The sequence below is a fragment of the Melanostigma gelatinosum genome, assembly GCF_949748355.1.
Source record: "Melanostigma gelatinosum genome assembly, chromosome: 21".
NCBI lineage: Eukaryota > Metazoa > Chordata > Actinopteri > Perciformes > Zoarcidae > Melanostigma > Melanostigma gelatinosum.
In genome coordinates, this window is record NC_136654.1 from 16562793 (window position 1) to 16579942 (window position 17150).

Genomic DNA, 17150 nt, shown 5'->3' on the forward strand with positions numbered 1-17150 from the left:
GAGGCGCTCTCATGGTGGGCGCAGTCAGCACAATCTGAGCGAAAAATCCTCCGAGTGTGTGTCGCTCAAAACAGCCGTGTACCCGTCGACACCTCCCGGTCCGCTGGATGTCGGTCACACATCTCCGGTGGTTGTTGGATCCTGTCAAAGGCGCCCCATGACGTCACAAATCCGGGCCTTTTTTTTGCGCAGTCTCTCTCTCTCTCTCTCTCTCTTCCTCTGACTGCAGTGCAGACTGCTCTGTGGGATACACGGAGCATAAACTACATTACCCAATGGACTGTTATGAATCTATACACTGCACTCTCCTGTTAGCTAACACGGAGCTAAGGTTCGCTAGCAGCCACTAACAGTCACATCCCCTTAACCTTTCAATGAAAGGCTTTCATTATATGTACATGGGTGGAAATGGGGTAAAAAAAAGCGCTTTTTAGCCCAACAACAATAAAGACTGACGCCAAAAGTAGAGTCACAAAACTCAAACAGAGTTGTACAACTACCCAGGATTCACAGTAACAATATCAGGCGTTGATCAACTAGAAAAACGAACCGTTGCAAATAGCTAGTGGGATGTTTTTAATAAACTAAATGGAACAAAGACGGACACACGGTCCGTTTCAATGTAGCCATTATAAGCGACTCCGCGTCAACAGGGGGCAGTGTAACGGTCAATGTGACGGAAGAGACAGTTGAGTAGCCAATCAGAGCGGGCCAACACGGGTGCAAAGAAAGAGGGGAAGAAAGCTTTATTGCCGCCATTTCACGTGAATGCTGCGCATTAGAGACGACGATTAAAACAATTGAAAGGATCCGCCAGTTCGAACCACAGAAGCCAATTGGATATTTATAAACTAGCAGTAACCGTTTACCTAACGGCGGGGGACTAACGGGTTTCGACTTGCAAGGGGACGAATAATATGAGCTACGGAAGGGCGCCGCCAGACGTCGAAGGGATGACCTCCCTTAAAGTGGACAACCTGACTTACCGTACTTCTCCGGAGACTCTGCGCCGAGTCTTTGAGAAGTACGGCCGTGTGGGAGATGTGTATATCCCCCGTGACAGGTACACTAAGGAGAGCCGCGGGTTCGCCTTCGTGCGGTTCCTCGACAAGCGCGACGCCGAAGACGCTATGGACGCTATGGACGGTGCGCTGCTTGACGGTCGGGAGCTCCGGGTGCAGATGGCCCGCTACGGACGACCACCGGACTCCATATACAGCCGCAGAGGTGCTCCGCCACGCAGATACGGAGGAGGGTACGGCGGACGCAGAAGCAGGAGGTAAATGGCCGGTGTGATGAGTTTTAGCTGTGGAACTATTTTATGTTTGTGTTAAAACAAAACAAAAAAAAGATGAGTTATGGTGCAAAACGATGATTCCCTGCCTGATTTTCTGAAGCATTATTTCAATATGTCTCTAGTTGTTAAAACTCGTGAGGCATCATAAAGTAGTTAAATATATATTGCACCTTGTTTTGCATAGACTACTGTGTTGATGTAATACACAAGGTTTGCAACTAGCTATTATTGTCCTTCAGAAGTGATCTACTTATTATTTTTGTTTGATTCATCAATTAAAAAGTTGGTCTTTTTTGACATTGCAGCTACCTCTGTCTGAGAAGCTTCATTACGTGACTGTTCATTAAAATGAATATGTACTTTTTGATTACACTCGTCAGTTTCCATCTTTTATTTAGGTTTTTCACTTGTTGTTGAGTTAAAGTGTGTATCTCTCTGTAACTACAGCCGCTCAGGCAGCCGCCGCAGACGGAGCCACAGCCGCTCCAGAAGCCGTTCCCGATCCAGGAGCCGCCACCACTACAGCCGCTCCAGGTCCCACTCTGATTCCAGATCAAGATCCAAGTCTAAGTCCAAGTCGAGGTCTAAATCTAAATCCAAGTCCAAGTCCAGGACCCCCAGACGGAGCAAGACAAAATCTCCCTCCAGGTCTCGGTCCTCCAAGTCAAGAAGTCGAACCCCGCCTTCCAACAGAGGGTTCAAATCCAGGTCCCGCTCCAAATCCAAGAGTAGGCCTAAATCTCCAGAAGACAACGGAGCAGAGACTTAATCCAGCCTCGGACACAACATGACGGTATTCGGGGGAAAGGGTGGATTTTATTATTTGGCTTTCTCTCATCACTTGGGTTAGTATTCTGCAGTCTCTGTGCTATATTAGTCATTTGCAACACAAGCAACGAAGTCTGCAGAATCCTGAATACATTTAGAAATTCAACACACAAAAAAAAGATTGCAACTGATGTCCTTGTGCTTTGGTTTGCAATTTAAAGCACACACGGACCGCAGGAGATTTGATGTGATCTGCTGAACAATACATTTCAAAATGGGGTGTATGGGAGGAGGGACATGGGGTGCTGCACTAAAAAAAAACGTTCACCTAAATGTGGAATTCTTTCCTCCAAGCTGCGGCTTCCTGTTTGCAAAGGGAGGAGGAGATGGGGGTGTGGCAGTGTGAGAGCAGTTAGTGTGTGACCCGCCCCATGTGACCTGCCTGTTGCTGAGAGAGTGATGGCAGTTGCTAAAGGAGCAGGTCGTCAATGGCGGTGGTTCGGGCTGTCAGTTGGTGTATGAGGTGGTGTGGTGAGGTACGTTCGTGGGGATCACAGGCACTGAGCACTGTCCCCACCTCTCACAAAGGGAACGGAGCCCGAGGTTTGTTTTTCAAATTCCCCCGAGTGTAAGTTGTTGGAGGGGGGGGGGGGGGGGAAGTGTGTAAACAAATGTGAAAATGACTAGAAATGTTGGGTATAATACATGAAGATGGATGCCCAGGGAAACAAATATGCAGTTTGATAAATGTTAAGTGTCAGGGGGGGGGGGAGAGAATATCAGACCAGTACTGTATTTAAATATCCAGGTCAGCTGCAGGAGTTGAGGACGCCATCTTGTTTTGCACTCCTTAACTCCGTTGTGTCTTTCCTTCCAGGTCTCAGATGATTGAGCCTTTGCTGAGGACATCAGGAAGAGTCTCACATTGAGCAAGTGGACTCCACTATTACCACTGAATGCAGACTGAAAGGTTATTGGCGCTTGGTCTAAAATGTTTTAAATTTGACCTAATTTACATAATCAAATTCTGTAACTTTGATGTGGTCATTGTTTGTAAAGTTGAGCAGTTTCAAAGAGTTTTTCTCATTTAAATAGTTTGTTTTGATTACACTTGTACTTTTTTCAATTGATAAAGATTTCTTTTAATGAAATCCCTTGTTTAACTCTTTCTAGATGCTCATGACAGTTTTATTTGCAGGGTGTCGTGTTGGACGTTCAAAGCCTTTACAGCTATGTCATACCACTCTTTGGCTTACTGTAAAGGCAAAAACATTAAAGTATCGCTGTGCTACTTAATTTGTGACTTGCTAATCGAGCAGCGTACAGTTTCTTTTCTGTAAAATCTCTTATTTTCTGTCTGGTTACAGTTGCTTTCCTATGACTCTAACCCTCTTTCTTGTGTATCTTTTGTGCACTAGGCGCAGTTGTGTAGCAGTTGAGTAATGCTGGTTAGCTGTTAAGATGCGGTGCAGTGCGGTGGTGACATGGTGTGGCGTGTTGCGGTGCTGAGTGCCCGGCGCTGTTCCGGGGCTCGACCCTCCGCTGCCGGTTTGTAAGCTCACAGGTGTTGCAGATCATCCATCCTCTCCTGTCTTGTGACCTCTCCTTCCCTCCATGTGCTGTACAGATTCCCTCCTCTTTCCTTTTATCTCTTTATTCTCACCCCCCCCCCCCCCCCCCCCCCCCCTCTGTGGTTTATCCACTGTTATAACTGGCTCTGCTCGCCTTTTTGTTTCTTTTTTTAATTGGGTCCAGTGTGACTCCTAGTGAAGGGTTTAAAGGGCAGTCCATTTTGCTTAATGAATGATTTGTGTGTGTGTGTCATTCCCCTGTGAACCTCTCAAATGTCTTGTAATTGCTTCAGGTGAATGCTAATAAACATCTTTGTTGTTACTACATTGTGGATGGGAGTTTTGTTATGTCGTCTCTAGACAATTTGTCTTGACGATGATATGAATCGTAATACGATATTTGCCACACAAGAAGACACTGGGCCTCGTCTCAGTGATTAGGGAGTGAGTCAAAAGGATAATGTTTGTAAATCTACATTTATATTGTTGTATTTTAAGGGTGTAACACATCCACATGTTAAAGTGATGGATAACGCCAGTTAGGTGTTAAAGCACAACATCCACGGTCGGATTAACGCACTTCGGACAAAAATGAGCATTGAGCACAGCTCCCTGTGGGAATGTCAAACTTCCAGGACAGATGTTATGAAGATGGACTTAACCAGCAGTTAAAGTACCACTGTAGCTTTTAAAAGAAGAAGAAATGAGAGCATATGTATTTCAATCAACACTGAAAACTGTCTTATGCGCAAGAAGAAAACACACCCTTGTTTAAATGTATAATTCATTAAATATTTGTATTATTGTGATTCATTTCAGCTCTACTGTTGTCACATTGGCCAACAAGCTTTATTCCGAAATAGAGGGTTTATTTTAATAAAGAGATTTGTCTGAACAGTGTTGCAGTTTAATTAAACATGACTGATTCCTTCTTGGTGTTTCCTCCAAGCTCTCTCAGGGTCTTGTCTGCATGTTGGCTTACAAGTTATCCGTGGAGCTCGTTAGAGCTGAGAGGGAAAACCTGAAGACACTAATCTGAGTTGAAAAAAAGTATATCAACATGTTTTACAGATAAAAAATAAAATGTATTTAATCAGTGTGTTTGTTTTTACTTTATTATAAAGATATCCAAAAGTTAAAGATGCAACATTATCTAACATGAAGTATCAGTGTTAGTTTAATTTGGGTCATCTGGAATATATAGCATTTATATAAGTATCAGGTTTAAGGAAAGAGCTGTATGGTAGGCTATTTGAAAGAAATAGGATAGTGTGCAAAACATTGACCAAGGAATGACATGTCACTGTAGACTAATTGGACTTTAAATCTCAGGTGAGAGAAAAACACCTTTCACTCCCTCACCGACCGTAAACCCGGCTTGACTCCCTGCAGACCTGGTCCACGGGTCCTGTCACGAACCATTTCAATCTCCCGGTCTGTGCAGTAAAATCGGATTACCGGCACACACAAAGTACAGTATGAAACGCGCCGTGCCAGCTCCAACCTGATCCTTGAACCGGAGGATGTGACGTCACGCTCAGAGAGGAGATTGTCGGTAACGCTGCTCGTTAACGGTGATGTTTGCAGAGGATTATCACGGGGGTGGGGTGGACCAACTGTGAGTGAATGCAGCCAGCTCAGGCGAACCGTAAAGCGGGATAGAAGTCACAACACGGGGCCTGAACAACACCACCGCGCACCGATCTCCGCGGTCATGGATCTAACTTTTGTGCTGTCCGCCGCTATCTTCACGCTGCTCGCGCTCGTGGTCGCGACGTCGCTACTTAACGGCTCTTCGTCCGCGGGCGAGTTATTTGCAAGTTATTTCAGACGCGCAGGAGACGATGGTGCAGTCAGAGGATTAGATCAACCACCGGGGCCGACGCAGAACGGGCATTTGCCGGACAATAAGAAGAAGAAGAAGCCGGATGACGACTGGTGTGAGATCAGCGGGAGCGCCCACGATCACTGGGATGTGGTGAAATCTGTGCTTTCAGTAAGTGGGCTGCAATCGGCCGGTCACGAGAGAGCCCCGGTTGTTTGTTTTGTTTTTGCATTTTATCATGTAATTATCTCCTAATCTCATTTACTGACTCCCCCTTCCCCCCCTGCCACCACATGGTACAGTTTGCGTGTCCATTCAGAGGTGGAAGAAACACTCAAATCCTTTATTGAACTAAAATAAACATTGCTATGAAGAAAAATACTCAAGTACAGCTGCATTATAAATCAGTAGTGTAAAGTAATCAAGTACCACAATTAAAAGAAAAGGGGAAGTTACAAAACATTGAAAGATATTCAATTGAATGGAAGCAGCCAGCATTTAGTAAAAAAGTACATTATTTGAAGAGATAAATACTTAGAATGACCTCGAAGGTGTCTTTAAGCAGTGCAGACGAAGTGTTCAGATCCTTGAGAGAAAGTAGAAATACCACAATGAAATATAAATTTAGAAGTAAAAGTCCTGCAAAAACAAGTATTATCAAACAGTACTATTAGTGATGCATGAACATGTAAGCAGCGTTTTAACGTTGTAGTCGGTCCAGATGAAGCTGTATGATAGTTTAATCTGTAGCATTGCATTATATTGTATTAGCTGATCATAAATTGTCTGTGTGAAGCTGCAACAATTATTTGATGATTTGATAAATGGATTGACAGGACATTAATCAGTAATCAACTTTGATAAGTTAAGGTAATGTTTGCATTTCAGGTTTTTCTTTGCTCTTCTTTAACAGTGCAGCTTTTTGGGTTTTGCGCTCTTGATCCGACAAAAGAAGACGTCTGAAGACGTCACATTGGTCTGGGAAACTGGCCTGTGCTATCCTTTGTAGACAAAAGATTATTTGATCAACCCAGGAAATAATCAGCAGATTATTCAACAATGAAAAGAATGAACTAAGTAGCTGCAGTCCATTATATGTCAAATAAAAAGTACAAGGGCCCTCAAGTCCCATCTGTTCGCCAAGGCTTTCGGCCCCTAGTTTACTTGTTCTGTTTTTCTGACTGTTTGTCTAAACTGTTTTTGTTTTGGCCTTGGGTCCCCTGAAAGGCGCTATATAAATTAAAGTTATTATTATTATTATTATTACAACCTGTGAATTGTAGAGGTTGAAGTGTGAAGTAAAGGACAAGTACTTCAAAACTGTACCGAAGCCCAGTACTTAAGTATCTTAAATGTGGTTGATTTTCACCTCTGCGGACATTTTGAGTAGACGACATCCCCGTCACCTTGGCACCTTATATACAGTCCATGGTTTGCACCAAAATAACAGGCGGAGAGCTCAACAAGTATACGAGGATTTCACATTTCACACAATAACTGCCTTTAAGCTTGACTCTCGTTTTGAACTCTTAGTTTGATTAATAGAGAACTGGCAGGATGAGCCTCCTCCACACACCTCTCAGGTAGCTGTCAGGACCCTCCCTGGTCTGTTTTTAGCCTCTTGGGTCCCTGTTGACATCTGGATGTCTGCTCGTAGAGAGGACAAAACAGGACAGGGAGAGAGAAGTCACATCAGCACCTCAGGGAGCAAAGCATGCAACGATAACCTGTCACCTGCACCTGGAGTGTAGGCCAGATCAGCATCCAGGTGAGGTGAGGAATACAGGTAACACAACGAGCTATTTGTTTGGATCTCAATATCTCCACAGCAGTTTTTAATCTCGACCTTCCTGCATGGACGTGCACATATTTAAAACTTTAAAGAAATACATGTATTGCTAATTTCTGGAGGGAAATCCTATGAAAGAGTGATAGTTTGATGCTCCTGATCTGACCCCTTAATCCTCTGACAGGAGGAGGCACATCTCCACCCTCACACTGAAGGACTGGCAGCACCAGTTGAGCAATCCTCCACATCCAGCCTGTCCATCCCCAGGCCTGGATCTAGGCACAGGAGCTTAGAGGCAGACTCGTGGTCCGAGGCCTCGTCGCGGATGAGCCGTAGGCCGTTCATTGGGCTCTCTGATAAGGAGCTCCTAAAGTTTGCTTTCTCATACCCTCAGGCTGAAGGAGCCGCAGAGAGCCCGGAGATCAACGGTGAGCACTTCGACCGACTTTGAAAAAGTTGGGCATTAAATATTCAAATGTATACCACTATTTTCTTTTTTTCCCCTTCAAAATCAAGGTTTTGGATTTGTGTCTTCTTTTTCACCAGATGAAGGGGAATCGAATGCAAACGAGTCCTTGAAGTACGTCCCTGGAAAGGCGAGATCCCACCACCTGCAAATGATGATGTCCTCGGACGAGCTGGAGGAGGAGCGGAGGTCAGTGAAAACTACAAATATGGGAGCCACTTTCTGATTAATGCCCCTTCATGAAGAGTTCATAAGACATTCATAAGAACAATGAAATGGGGAGACGACTCCTCATGTAGCAGCGCACCGGACGGTCCATGATTAATTAAAGCGCTGAGGACGAGTGTCATGCTTGAGGGTTTTCTACAACCTGGCAACCTGTTGCCGTTTCCCTCCACGTCCTCTTCAGGCTAGACTGAGTAAGGCCAGATTGAGTCTCTGCCAGGCATTAGCTGAGGGATGAGTGACACGAGACTCAGAGAAACCACTCGAAGCGTTCGCTGGCTGCTGGGGGAAAAACAAATAGAAAACAGAGGAGCACCAAGTTTTATTTTCTATAATGTATCTGCATGCCCTGCTCTTATCATTGCAGGATACACTCCAGCACAGACTTTAACTGTCTGTGAGCCTGAAAAAGGAGCAATTATTGTGGTAAAGTATGAGTTATTCTCACCCGTTTATCTCAGGGGAGTCACTTTCTGGCCATTGTATGAAAACTACTCCAAAGCCATTTTGCATTCTCATTTTGCGAGCTCAGCAGTGATTTATTTTTTTTGGGCCTCATCAGCTTTTTTCTTTAAGTGGCCATGAAGCGACTGATAAACATCCCACGCACCCGCCTCCCCGCTGCCCCATTATTCCACATTCGACGTGTGATTCTCAGGTGTCACAGCAGGTGTTGATTGTGTCTCCAGTCGTCACCTCTGACAGAAGAGTGTAAGTTAATCCTCTCAGGACTCTCCTCTGTTCTGCCACTAGGAGGACTCGGTGTAACGCAACACTGGGACACTTGGGCTGACTCGCCAGTCGCTCACAAAAACTATTCAGGCACTATGGAATGGAGAGAGTTGACGAGAACATCTTATGCTTATGCTTTGACAATAAATCTTATCGTAATATGTGATGTCAGGAGGACAGACAGCTGGGATGATATTCATGTTAGAGGATTTTAAAGTAGCAGCACTGATAGAGGACCTGTATTTAATGTATTCTCTGTGGCTGCGGATGGACCAAATATTTACAGAAAACGTTTTTAAATACTGCTGGTTAGGGTTGTGTGTGACACTGTTTGCTTCTGCACAGGTGTGACTAGTTCTTGTCAAGTAAGATATTGATCTCCAGATAATATTGTTTTTATTGCTTTTTGGATTTTTTTGGATTGTACAAAATGAAAGAAACAAAAAAAAGAAGGGAAATCGAATTGTTGCAGCAGCACAAAGACGGAAATAAATGGCAATAAGTAAAGAGTAAAGAAATAAATAACAAAAGGTATATAAAACAAATCGATTTATGTTTAAAAATGTAATACAAGAGCGATTTAAGGACAAAATTACAAGGCAAAAGTATCAGTTGTGTAACATATAATGTGATTAGTGTTAGTCTGTATTATTATTATTAGTATATAACGTAATAAATCAGTATGACTTACTAACATATTATAGTGTAACTATGGGGTTGACGTTATAGGACAAGGTTAAATGTAATACAGTATACATCTATACTATAATATTGTAATGTTGTATAGCTACCAGTCCAGTAGGGCCTTGTGATCCAAGGCCCTACTGGACTCCTCTTTGTGTTTTTGTGGTCCACGATCTGATGGCACTCCTTTAACCTGTCAAGGACTAATTCCGGTAAACAAACTGGATGGGGCGTCGGGGCGGGGATATTAATGCAACGCCATCCAGTGTCATGGAAGGGTTGGGTCGGGGAGCGTTCTTAGTTTAACAAAGTTAAACTAACAAAGTTAACAAAGTTAAACTAACAAAGTCCCTTTGTCATGTCAGTCCTTGTGTTTCCTTTGTCTTGTATTAGTAGAGTGACAACGACACACTGAAGATGATCATGTTTTTCTAAGCTGCTCTTGCACCTCCAAACATGACTACAAAGTGATTGGACACCAGAGAGTCTTGTAGACAGTCTAAAATAATAAATCCTACAGACTCTTGATCTGTTTACTTTTTGATCCTGACATTTTTACAAGGTAAATAAATACACCCATTTGCTTTCTGGCACAGAGTTAGGGGAGCAGATTGATACCACTCTCAGATCTGTACGCCAAATAAGTAGCTACAACCAGCAGCCAGTTAGCTTAGCTTAGCATAAAGACTGGAAGCCAGTAACTTCCAGGAGTCTTTCACTTTTTTTTTTACAGATCACATAAACAATATATAAAGTGTAATTTGGTGAGCTTCAGAGGTGCTGGAAGACATATTTTATAAGTGTTGGAGAGATCCATGCTACTGATTTCACACCATTTCCAGTCTTCATGCTAAGCTAAGCTAAATGGCTGCTGGTGGTAGCTTCATGTCGACTGTACTGCAGGAGAGCGCTATCATTCTTCTCATTTAACACTTTCTGCCAGAAAGCGCTGAAGCGTGTTTCCAAAAATGTTGATATTCTTTTGAATTCTCAATGTATTTATTTGGTTCATCCTTGTATGTGGAATAATATCATGTACCTGCGTAGTTTATCTTTTGACATTTGTAAATAAACCTGTTTTGCCATTTGAAAAGCTGAGGAGCTCATTTATTATTAGTATCAGCACTGGGAGGAGCCCTGGTGTTTTTACACAATGTTGATAACACATATTTACAGGACGGATGCTATTTGTCATTATGAATTTACCTGATGAACGTCGTTGATTAAAAATGTATCCAAAAGAGTGTGCAGAATTGTAAGGGTGCAGTTATTTCACGAGTCAAATATTCTTTATTTGTCTTCAGGGTGCAGCGTGAGCAGCTGGCCACCATCTTCCAGCTGCTGAAAGACAACCAGGAAACGTTTGGGGAGGTGTCTGATGGAGAAATGGAGGAGCAGCTCAGACTCTACTCTATCTGAGACTCATCTTTGTGTTTTGGGATCCACCCGTGACGGCGCTCCTGTAACTTACTGAAAGACTACTCAAGCGCACAGAATGCTTGAATGCTTATTCACAGTATTCAAAACAAGATGCACAGTCCACCCAACTACTGCTCACACATTTCAATATGATGTACTTTGTTTGAATTGTGTTGTGTCTTTGCTGTTTCAATCCACCTGTCTCACATAACACATGAAGACAAAACCCAAAGCAGCTGGATCTCTTGCAGCATAGAGCAGGATTTCTAGCTACCCATATGCAAATAAAGGAGATAAAGGACTATTGTTTCTCATAGTTTTGTATCGTAATACAATAAATTAAATATCTTAATTTATTACACAACTTCTTTTTTTTAATGTTGTAATTAAATAACACTTACCTGAAATCCTGAAAAGTTACTTTTTCACTCTCCTTCTATTGTGCAATGTACCGTTGGGAAGGTGTGTGCATGATTGTGATTTCATGACAGACGTGCTGTCGTCCCAACCCCTTTATCTTTAGGCACATGATGCAATAAAGATAACTTGTTACCTGTCTAGAAATATCAGTGGAGAAAGCAAACACTCGTCAGTATTTAACCAAACATTAGTTCTCCGCTTTAGGGATGGCAATCCAAACCTTCAGGGGTTTTTCATTGCTGCTGTTGAGAATAAATCTCATGTTGAGGAGAAAACTCAGGTGAACAGACTTAGGTCGAGGCGTTTAGCTCAATTCAAGCAATAAGGTTTATTTGTGACAGAAGTATTATGTCCAGCAGTTAAACGTGCACGGACCTAGAAAGTTCACTCTGTAGGAGCGAATGAAAAGCTAAAAGGCGCTTAGACAGAGTGCGCATGCGTTCATATATTAGGTCCTCCTTTTGGAGCCTATTGGTCAAAGCAAAGTAGGAGGTGGATCTGTTTTTAGCATTCAGATGACCTGATGGAGCTCTGGGCATCTCCGCCCACACTGGCTCACGTCCGGGATCCGCCTTCTCTGGAACGTCAGTGTGTGTGAGATGTTGATTCAGCAGCATATTGTTATGTTCGGCCAACTAGATAAGCTAGGCGCTAGATATGCAAGGGCGCCTCTTTCTATCTCTAAGATGGAGCAGGCAGTTGAGACTGGTTCTCTGTAAGACTATGTGACATTTAACTGGGGCAAAAGCTATCCTTCAGAGTTCTAGTATTTTCCACTTTGTTCAGGCGAGTGCGAGAGTGCCCCACCTGGCGTTTTTGACCTTCGTGTACTAGAACTCACATATCTGCGTATAAGCTGTGTTTAACATTGAATGAATGTATATTTTTATTTACAAATCCCCCTTTTCACACCTGCTAGGTGTGAACTTCTATGTTTTGGAACTACTCATTCAATGGCTGTAACTCGATGTTTAGGTCCCTATCATCTGAATCGTCTGGATCGGAAACTGGTGGGGTGCTATGTCTAGTTCGGGTGTGTGTCTGATTCGGGGATGGTGAGGGAAGAGGGGCAGTTGAATGAGATGGGTGCTGGTGTGTCTGATACTTGGTTTCTAATCCCCAGATCAGTAAGGCAACTAGTATGCCCATACCCACCCCCATTATAGTTTTCTTCCCACATCCCACCCCTTTCCAGGTGAAGCGCTGCCGACCTCGGTCGGTGGGGTTTGCATAAGGGTCCCCTAGACAGCGTCTAAGTTCCTGATGCATTTTCCAAATTAGTGCGAATTTCTCCCAGTGTTCTGGTTGGTACCGGTGCTGGGACACAATGTGTCAGGTGGTGCCAAGGGGCGCCTGATTTGCCCTTGACCTGAACCGAGTGTGAAGTAACCTCCTTCACCTCGTACGGCCCAGTCCACCTGGGGTCAGTCCACTTGCGCTTGTGAACCTTGACCCTGACCCAATCACCTACTTGTATCTGCTTTCCAGCTGCCGCTGCTTCAGGTACTGCTCGAGTCCTCTCGATCTCCTTGGAGAGAGCTTCAGCAAGAGAAGTTAGGGCACTCATATAGTCAGACATTTCAATCTGCTGTACATCCAGAGGTGGCATATGACCTCCATCTCTGGGTGGACCTGGCATCGGCCGGCCAGTCATGATCTCGTGTGGGGAGAGATGTGTTTCTCCCCCTTTTCCGGACCTCATGGCCATAAGGGCCAGGGGCAGGGCCTCAACCCATGTTAATTTGGAGCCCGCGCAAACTTTGGCAATTTTGGCCTTAAGGGTCTGATTCGCTCGTTCCACCAGGCCCTGAGATTGCGGGTGATAGACTGACCCGAATCGGTGTGTGATTCCCAGAAATTGCTCTACCTGTGCGAGCATGGTGTTGCTAAAGTGTGATCCGTTATCGGAGCGGATGCATCTCGGCACTCCGTAATGGGGAATCAGTTCTGTCTGCAGCCACTTTACAACTGTCTGCGCGTCTTCTCTCTTGGTGGGAATTGCTTCCACCCATCTTGAAAATCTGTCTACCATTACCAAGATGTACCTCTTTCCCTGCACTCTGTTCTCTGGTCCCATATCTGTATAATCTATGCTGATGTCTTGGAAACAGGCAGAGGGCACGGGATAAGATCCCATCGGTGTCTTGAATGGTTTTCTTGGGTTGTGATTTCCACAAATTTGACATTCATCGCAGAAGAGGAAAGATATCGCTTCCATGTGCGGATGCCACCATAGTTGTTTTAAATTGTCCAATGTCCGTCTCTTTCCCTCGTGTGTAGGTCCGTGGGCCCCTGGTAGGAGTGCTGCACACAGTTCTGCTGAGGCAACCACTCTGCCGTCGTGGGCTCTCCACAGACCTTCTTTGTCTTTTGAGGCTCCTTTTCGTGTCCATTCGGACCATTCATAAGGTCCTGCTTTCTTTTGATGTTCTTTGATGTGCTCGATTGTGAGCTCAGGTGGGCCGGATGTTGGCTTCATAACCATTTGGCGAGGTGTGTAGCCTCCAGTTTTCTTGGCTGCTCTGTCTGCCGCGTCATTACCGGCGCTGATTCGTGATCCGATTGTGTCATGTCCTTTGCATTTCATGATGGCCACCCCCTTTGGTAGTTGGATTGCTTCTACCAGCCTTCTCATAGCTGCTTCGTGCTTTATGGGGTGGTCATTTGAAGTGGTGAAGTTCCGTCTTCGCCATACAGGGCCATCGATGTGGGCCGCTCCATGGGCGTAAGCCGAATCTGTGAAGATATTTACAATTTTGTCCGTGCTCCACTTCAGAGCCTGAATCAGTGCTTCCACTTCCGCTAGTTGTGCTGAAGCGGGTTGTGGCAGTATCCCTGACTCCACTGTTTGGTGATAGCCATCACTCTTCTGTTCGACCACTGCATAGGATGCAATGTTCCCTTCTTCTCCTTTGTAGCAGCAACCATCCGTGTACAGCCAGGCCTCAGCTGTGAGGTGGGGAGTGTTTTGGAGATCCGATCTCAATTTGTTTTCTTGTACTGCAACTTCCTCGCACACATGTGGTTGTCCATCCGTGAAGTTAGCCGCCATGTTTCTTGTGGCTGGCACAAAGGTGATGTGTGGCATGGTGCAAGTGTGTTGAATCTTTGTTTTCCTTGCGGCACTGAACGTGAATTCTTTACTCATCAGGAATGCCGCCACGCCATGGTGCGTGTGTACTTCCAGGGGATGGCCCATGACAATATGAGAAGTCTTTTCAATCGCTTTTGCCACTGCTGCAACATATCTTGCGCACGTGGATTGACCATTTTCCACAGCGTCAAGTTTTGAAGAATGATACATCAGTACCTGTCTCTCACCCCCCTTTTTCTGGAAGAGTACAGCATTGAGTAGGCTGTCTCTTTCGGAAACATCAAGGTGGAATGGTAGGGAGTAGTCTGGGGACATGAGTGCGGCGGCATGTGCAAGTGCTTGCTTCAAGTGGGAGAAGGCTGCTTCAGCCTCTGCTGTCCATGTGAGGGTGGCAGTAAGATTTCTGGTGCCCACTTCCTTCAACATCTCTCTGAGAATGGTGGTGTTGTTGGTGTAGTCTGGGATATGGGCTCGTGAGTAGCCTGTTAAACCCAGAAATGAGAGAAGAGTGGCAACAGTGAGCGGTTGGGGATGTTGTAAGATGGTGGCCCTGTGCGTGTGTGACAGGCCGATCCCGTCTGATGAAACATTGCGACCCAAAAACAACACTTGGCGTCTGGTGAACTGCACCTTTGAACGTTTAACCTTGTAGCCCTTTTCGGCCAATAGAGTGAGGAGTCGGACAGAGGAATCAAGACAGAGAGCAGCTGACGTTGCTGCCAGAAGCAGATCATCAACATATTAAATCAGAACTACGCCTTCTGGGAGGGCGAGGTCAGCAAGATGAAGGCGTAAGTGGTGGTTGAATAGGCCTGGGGAGCACCTGTAGCCCTGGGGTAGGGAGGCATATGTATACTGCTGATCATTGAAGGTGAAGGCGAAGATGGGCTGAGAGTCTTTGTGCAGTGGGACACTGAAGAAAGCGTTGGCCAGATCCACTACTGTGAAGTGGGAGTGTGCAGGGCTCAAGTTGCTGAGAGAGAGATGGGGATCTGGAACCGGATGACCTGTTGGAACTGTGATTTCGTTCACGGGGCGGAAATCCTGGACCATTCTCCAGCCTTTTCCGCCTGCCTTTGGAACCGGAAGTATGGGAGTGTTGAACTCTGATGAGGTGGGGTAAAAAGTTTGGCTTTAGAGCCCAGCATTCTACTGCAACAGCCAACTGCTTCTTTACAGAACAGGTTAAAGCCAAGCTAGATAAAGGGGGAGTGGTGGGAGCAGTGTTTCTAGACCTAAAGAAAGCCTTCGATACAGTAAATCATTCCATATTAATTACAAAATTGGCCAAATTTAATTTTTCTCCTGACACCCTATGCTGGTTCAAATCCTACCTGGACAATAGAACGCAGTGTGTACAGATCAACGGTGTTTCATCCCCCATCCTCAATTACAGTGTCGGTGTTCCACAGGGCTCTGTGCTAGGTCCTCTTCTTTTCAGTATGTACATTAATGATCTGCCATCAGTATGTGCACGGGTGGATATACAGATGTACGCTGACGACACAGTCATTTTTGTACATGCACCCAACATCAAACAGGCAGCAGACAAACTCACTGAAGAAATGGTCCATGTCACTAAGTGGCTGTCAGACTCTTGCTTACATCTCAATGTGAAAAAAACAGTCTGCATGTTTTTCTCAAAGAGGGTGAATAATATTACAACAGAGCATCCTGTGTACATATCTGGTGAACAGCTTCAGGTGGTCCCTAACTACAAATATCTGGGGATCATTCTTGACTCCACACTCACATACAAAAAACAAGTGAAGCATGTAATGGCAAAGGTCAAGTTTAGTCTACATAATTTCAGATACATACGCAACAACCTCACAACTGAAGCTGCTAAACTGTACTTTCATGCAATGATCCTCCCTCATATCACTTACTGTCTAACCACCTGGTCACACACTCACAACACAACCCTGAAGCCCCTACAGTCCGTCTATAAGCAGGCTATCAAGGTACTTGACATCAAGCCCAGACACTACCACATTTGCAACATCTTGCCCAAATACCATCTTCTGTGTTGGGATAGTCTTGTCAAATTCCATAACAGCTGCTTAACCTTTAAAATTCTTAATGGCCTTGCACCTCCCCCGTTGAGCACTTTCATAGCACAAAAGACCAATAGCAGACTAACCAGAGCAACAGCTCGCGGGGACCTAGTGGTCCCAGGCAGGAGAACCAAGTTTAGCCAGCTATCATACTCTGTCACAGCTTCCGTCACCTGGAACACTCTCCCATCACACATAAGACAGAGCACCACATACAGGTTCTTCACACACAACCTCAAAGCCTGGCTCATTAACAACCAGGTGTGTCAGCACTAACAGTCTCATGCCTGCCATGTCCGTATGTAGCCTGCCTGTCTGTCTGTCTGCCTGTCTGCCTGTCTGTCTGTCTGCCTGTCTGTCTGTCTGCCTGCCTGCCTGCTTGTCTGTCATGTTTGATCCTGTGTCTGCAGGATTGTATTGCACAGCTCTGTTTGCTTGTTTTTGTGTTGTTGTCTTTTTAAACAGTTTTTAAATGTTTAAATGTTTTTAGCGGCTTCTAACACCGTGCCCAGGGACAACGGTTGAAAATTAGCTTTTTTAGCTAACACTGTCACATTTACAGTCATGTTTTTATTAATGTGTGCTGTCAATTAATGTGAACTGTCCCTGTACAAATAAAATCTTAGAAAATGACTCCGGCTTGGATCAGGCCTTCAATCGTTGGCCAAATGCCTTCCAGTTGTTCTTGTTTCAGGCGATATTGGGGTCTGTACACTGGAAGCTGCTGTGGGTCTGTGAATGTGACTTTGATGGGTTCCGTGGTCAGGCGACCAACGTCATAGGCCCCTGAGGTCCACAACCTT

At 44.8% G+C, this 17150-nt stretch overlaps 2 protein-coding genes across 9 annotated transcripts; both read left to right on the plus strand.

Moving 5' to 3' along the window:
• Positions 1–722: 722 nt before the first annotated feature.
• srsf2a (serine and arginine rich splicing factor 2a) lies at positions 723–4567 on the plus strand. Of its 8 annotated transcripts, none has more exons than XR_013772983.1 (4): positions 723–1279; positions 1745–2668; positions 2943–3035; positions 3484–4567. XR_013772983.1 is itself a non-coding variant. In XM_079293837.1 (3 exons), exons 1-2 carry the CDS (start codon positions 918–920, stop codon positions 2064–2066), a joined length of 684 nt encoding a protein of 227 aa, XP_079149963.1. In that variant the 5' UTR covers positions 723–917; the 3' UTR covers positions 2067–2090; positions 2943–4564. The 8 variants fall into 8 exon arrangements, 1 of the variants encoding a protein (XP_079149963.1); XR_013772984.1 differs by having other exon boundaries at positions 1745–2601; XR_013772987.1 differs by having other exon boundaries at positions 1745–2090; positions 2420–2668; positions 2943–4566.
• Positions 4568–5214: 647 nt separating this feature from the next.
• LOC306795503 (uncharacterized protein) lies at positions 5215–11156 on the plus strand. Its single transcript, XM_079294036.1, has 4 exons — positions 5215–5632; positions 7435–7678; positions 7797–7905; positions 10662–11156. The coding sequence occupies exons 1-4, from the start codon at positions 5351–5353 to the stop codon at positions 10774–10776; spliced, it is 750 nt and encodes a 249-aa protein (XP_079150162.1). The 5' UTR covers positions 5215–5350; the 3' UTR covers positions 10777–11156.
• Positions 11157–17150: the final 5994 nt, after the last annotated feature.

Excerpts from the sequence above, each read along its gene's own strand:
- srsf2a (XM_079293837.1), top strand. The coding sequence starts at position 918 with ATGAGCTACGGAAGGGCGCCGCCAGACGTCGAAGGGATGACCTCCCTT. Across the intron at positions 1,280-1,744 it reads GGCGGACGCAGAAGCAGGAG|CCGCTCAGGCAGCCGCCGCA; the intron begins GTAAATGGCCGG and ends CTGTAACTACAG.
- LOC306795503 (XM_079294036.1), top strand. The coding sequence starts at position 5,351 with ATGGATCTAACTTTTGTGCTGTCCGCCGCTATCTTCACGCTGCTCGCG. Across the intron at positions 5,633-7,434 it reads TGGTGAAATCTGTGCTTTCA|GAGGAGGCACATCTCCACCC; the intron begins GTAAGTGGGCTG and ends ATCCTCTGACAG. Across the intron at positions 7,679-7,796 it reads AGAGAGCCCGGAGATCAACG|ATGAAGGGGAATCGAATGCA; the intron begins GTGAGCACTTCG and ends CTTTTTCACCAG.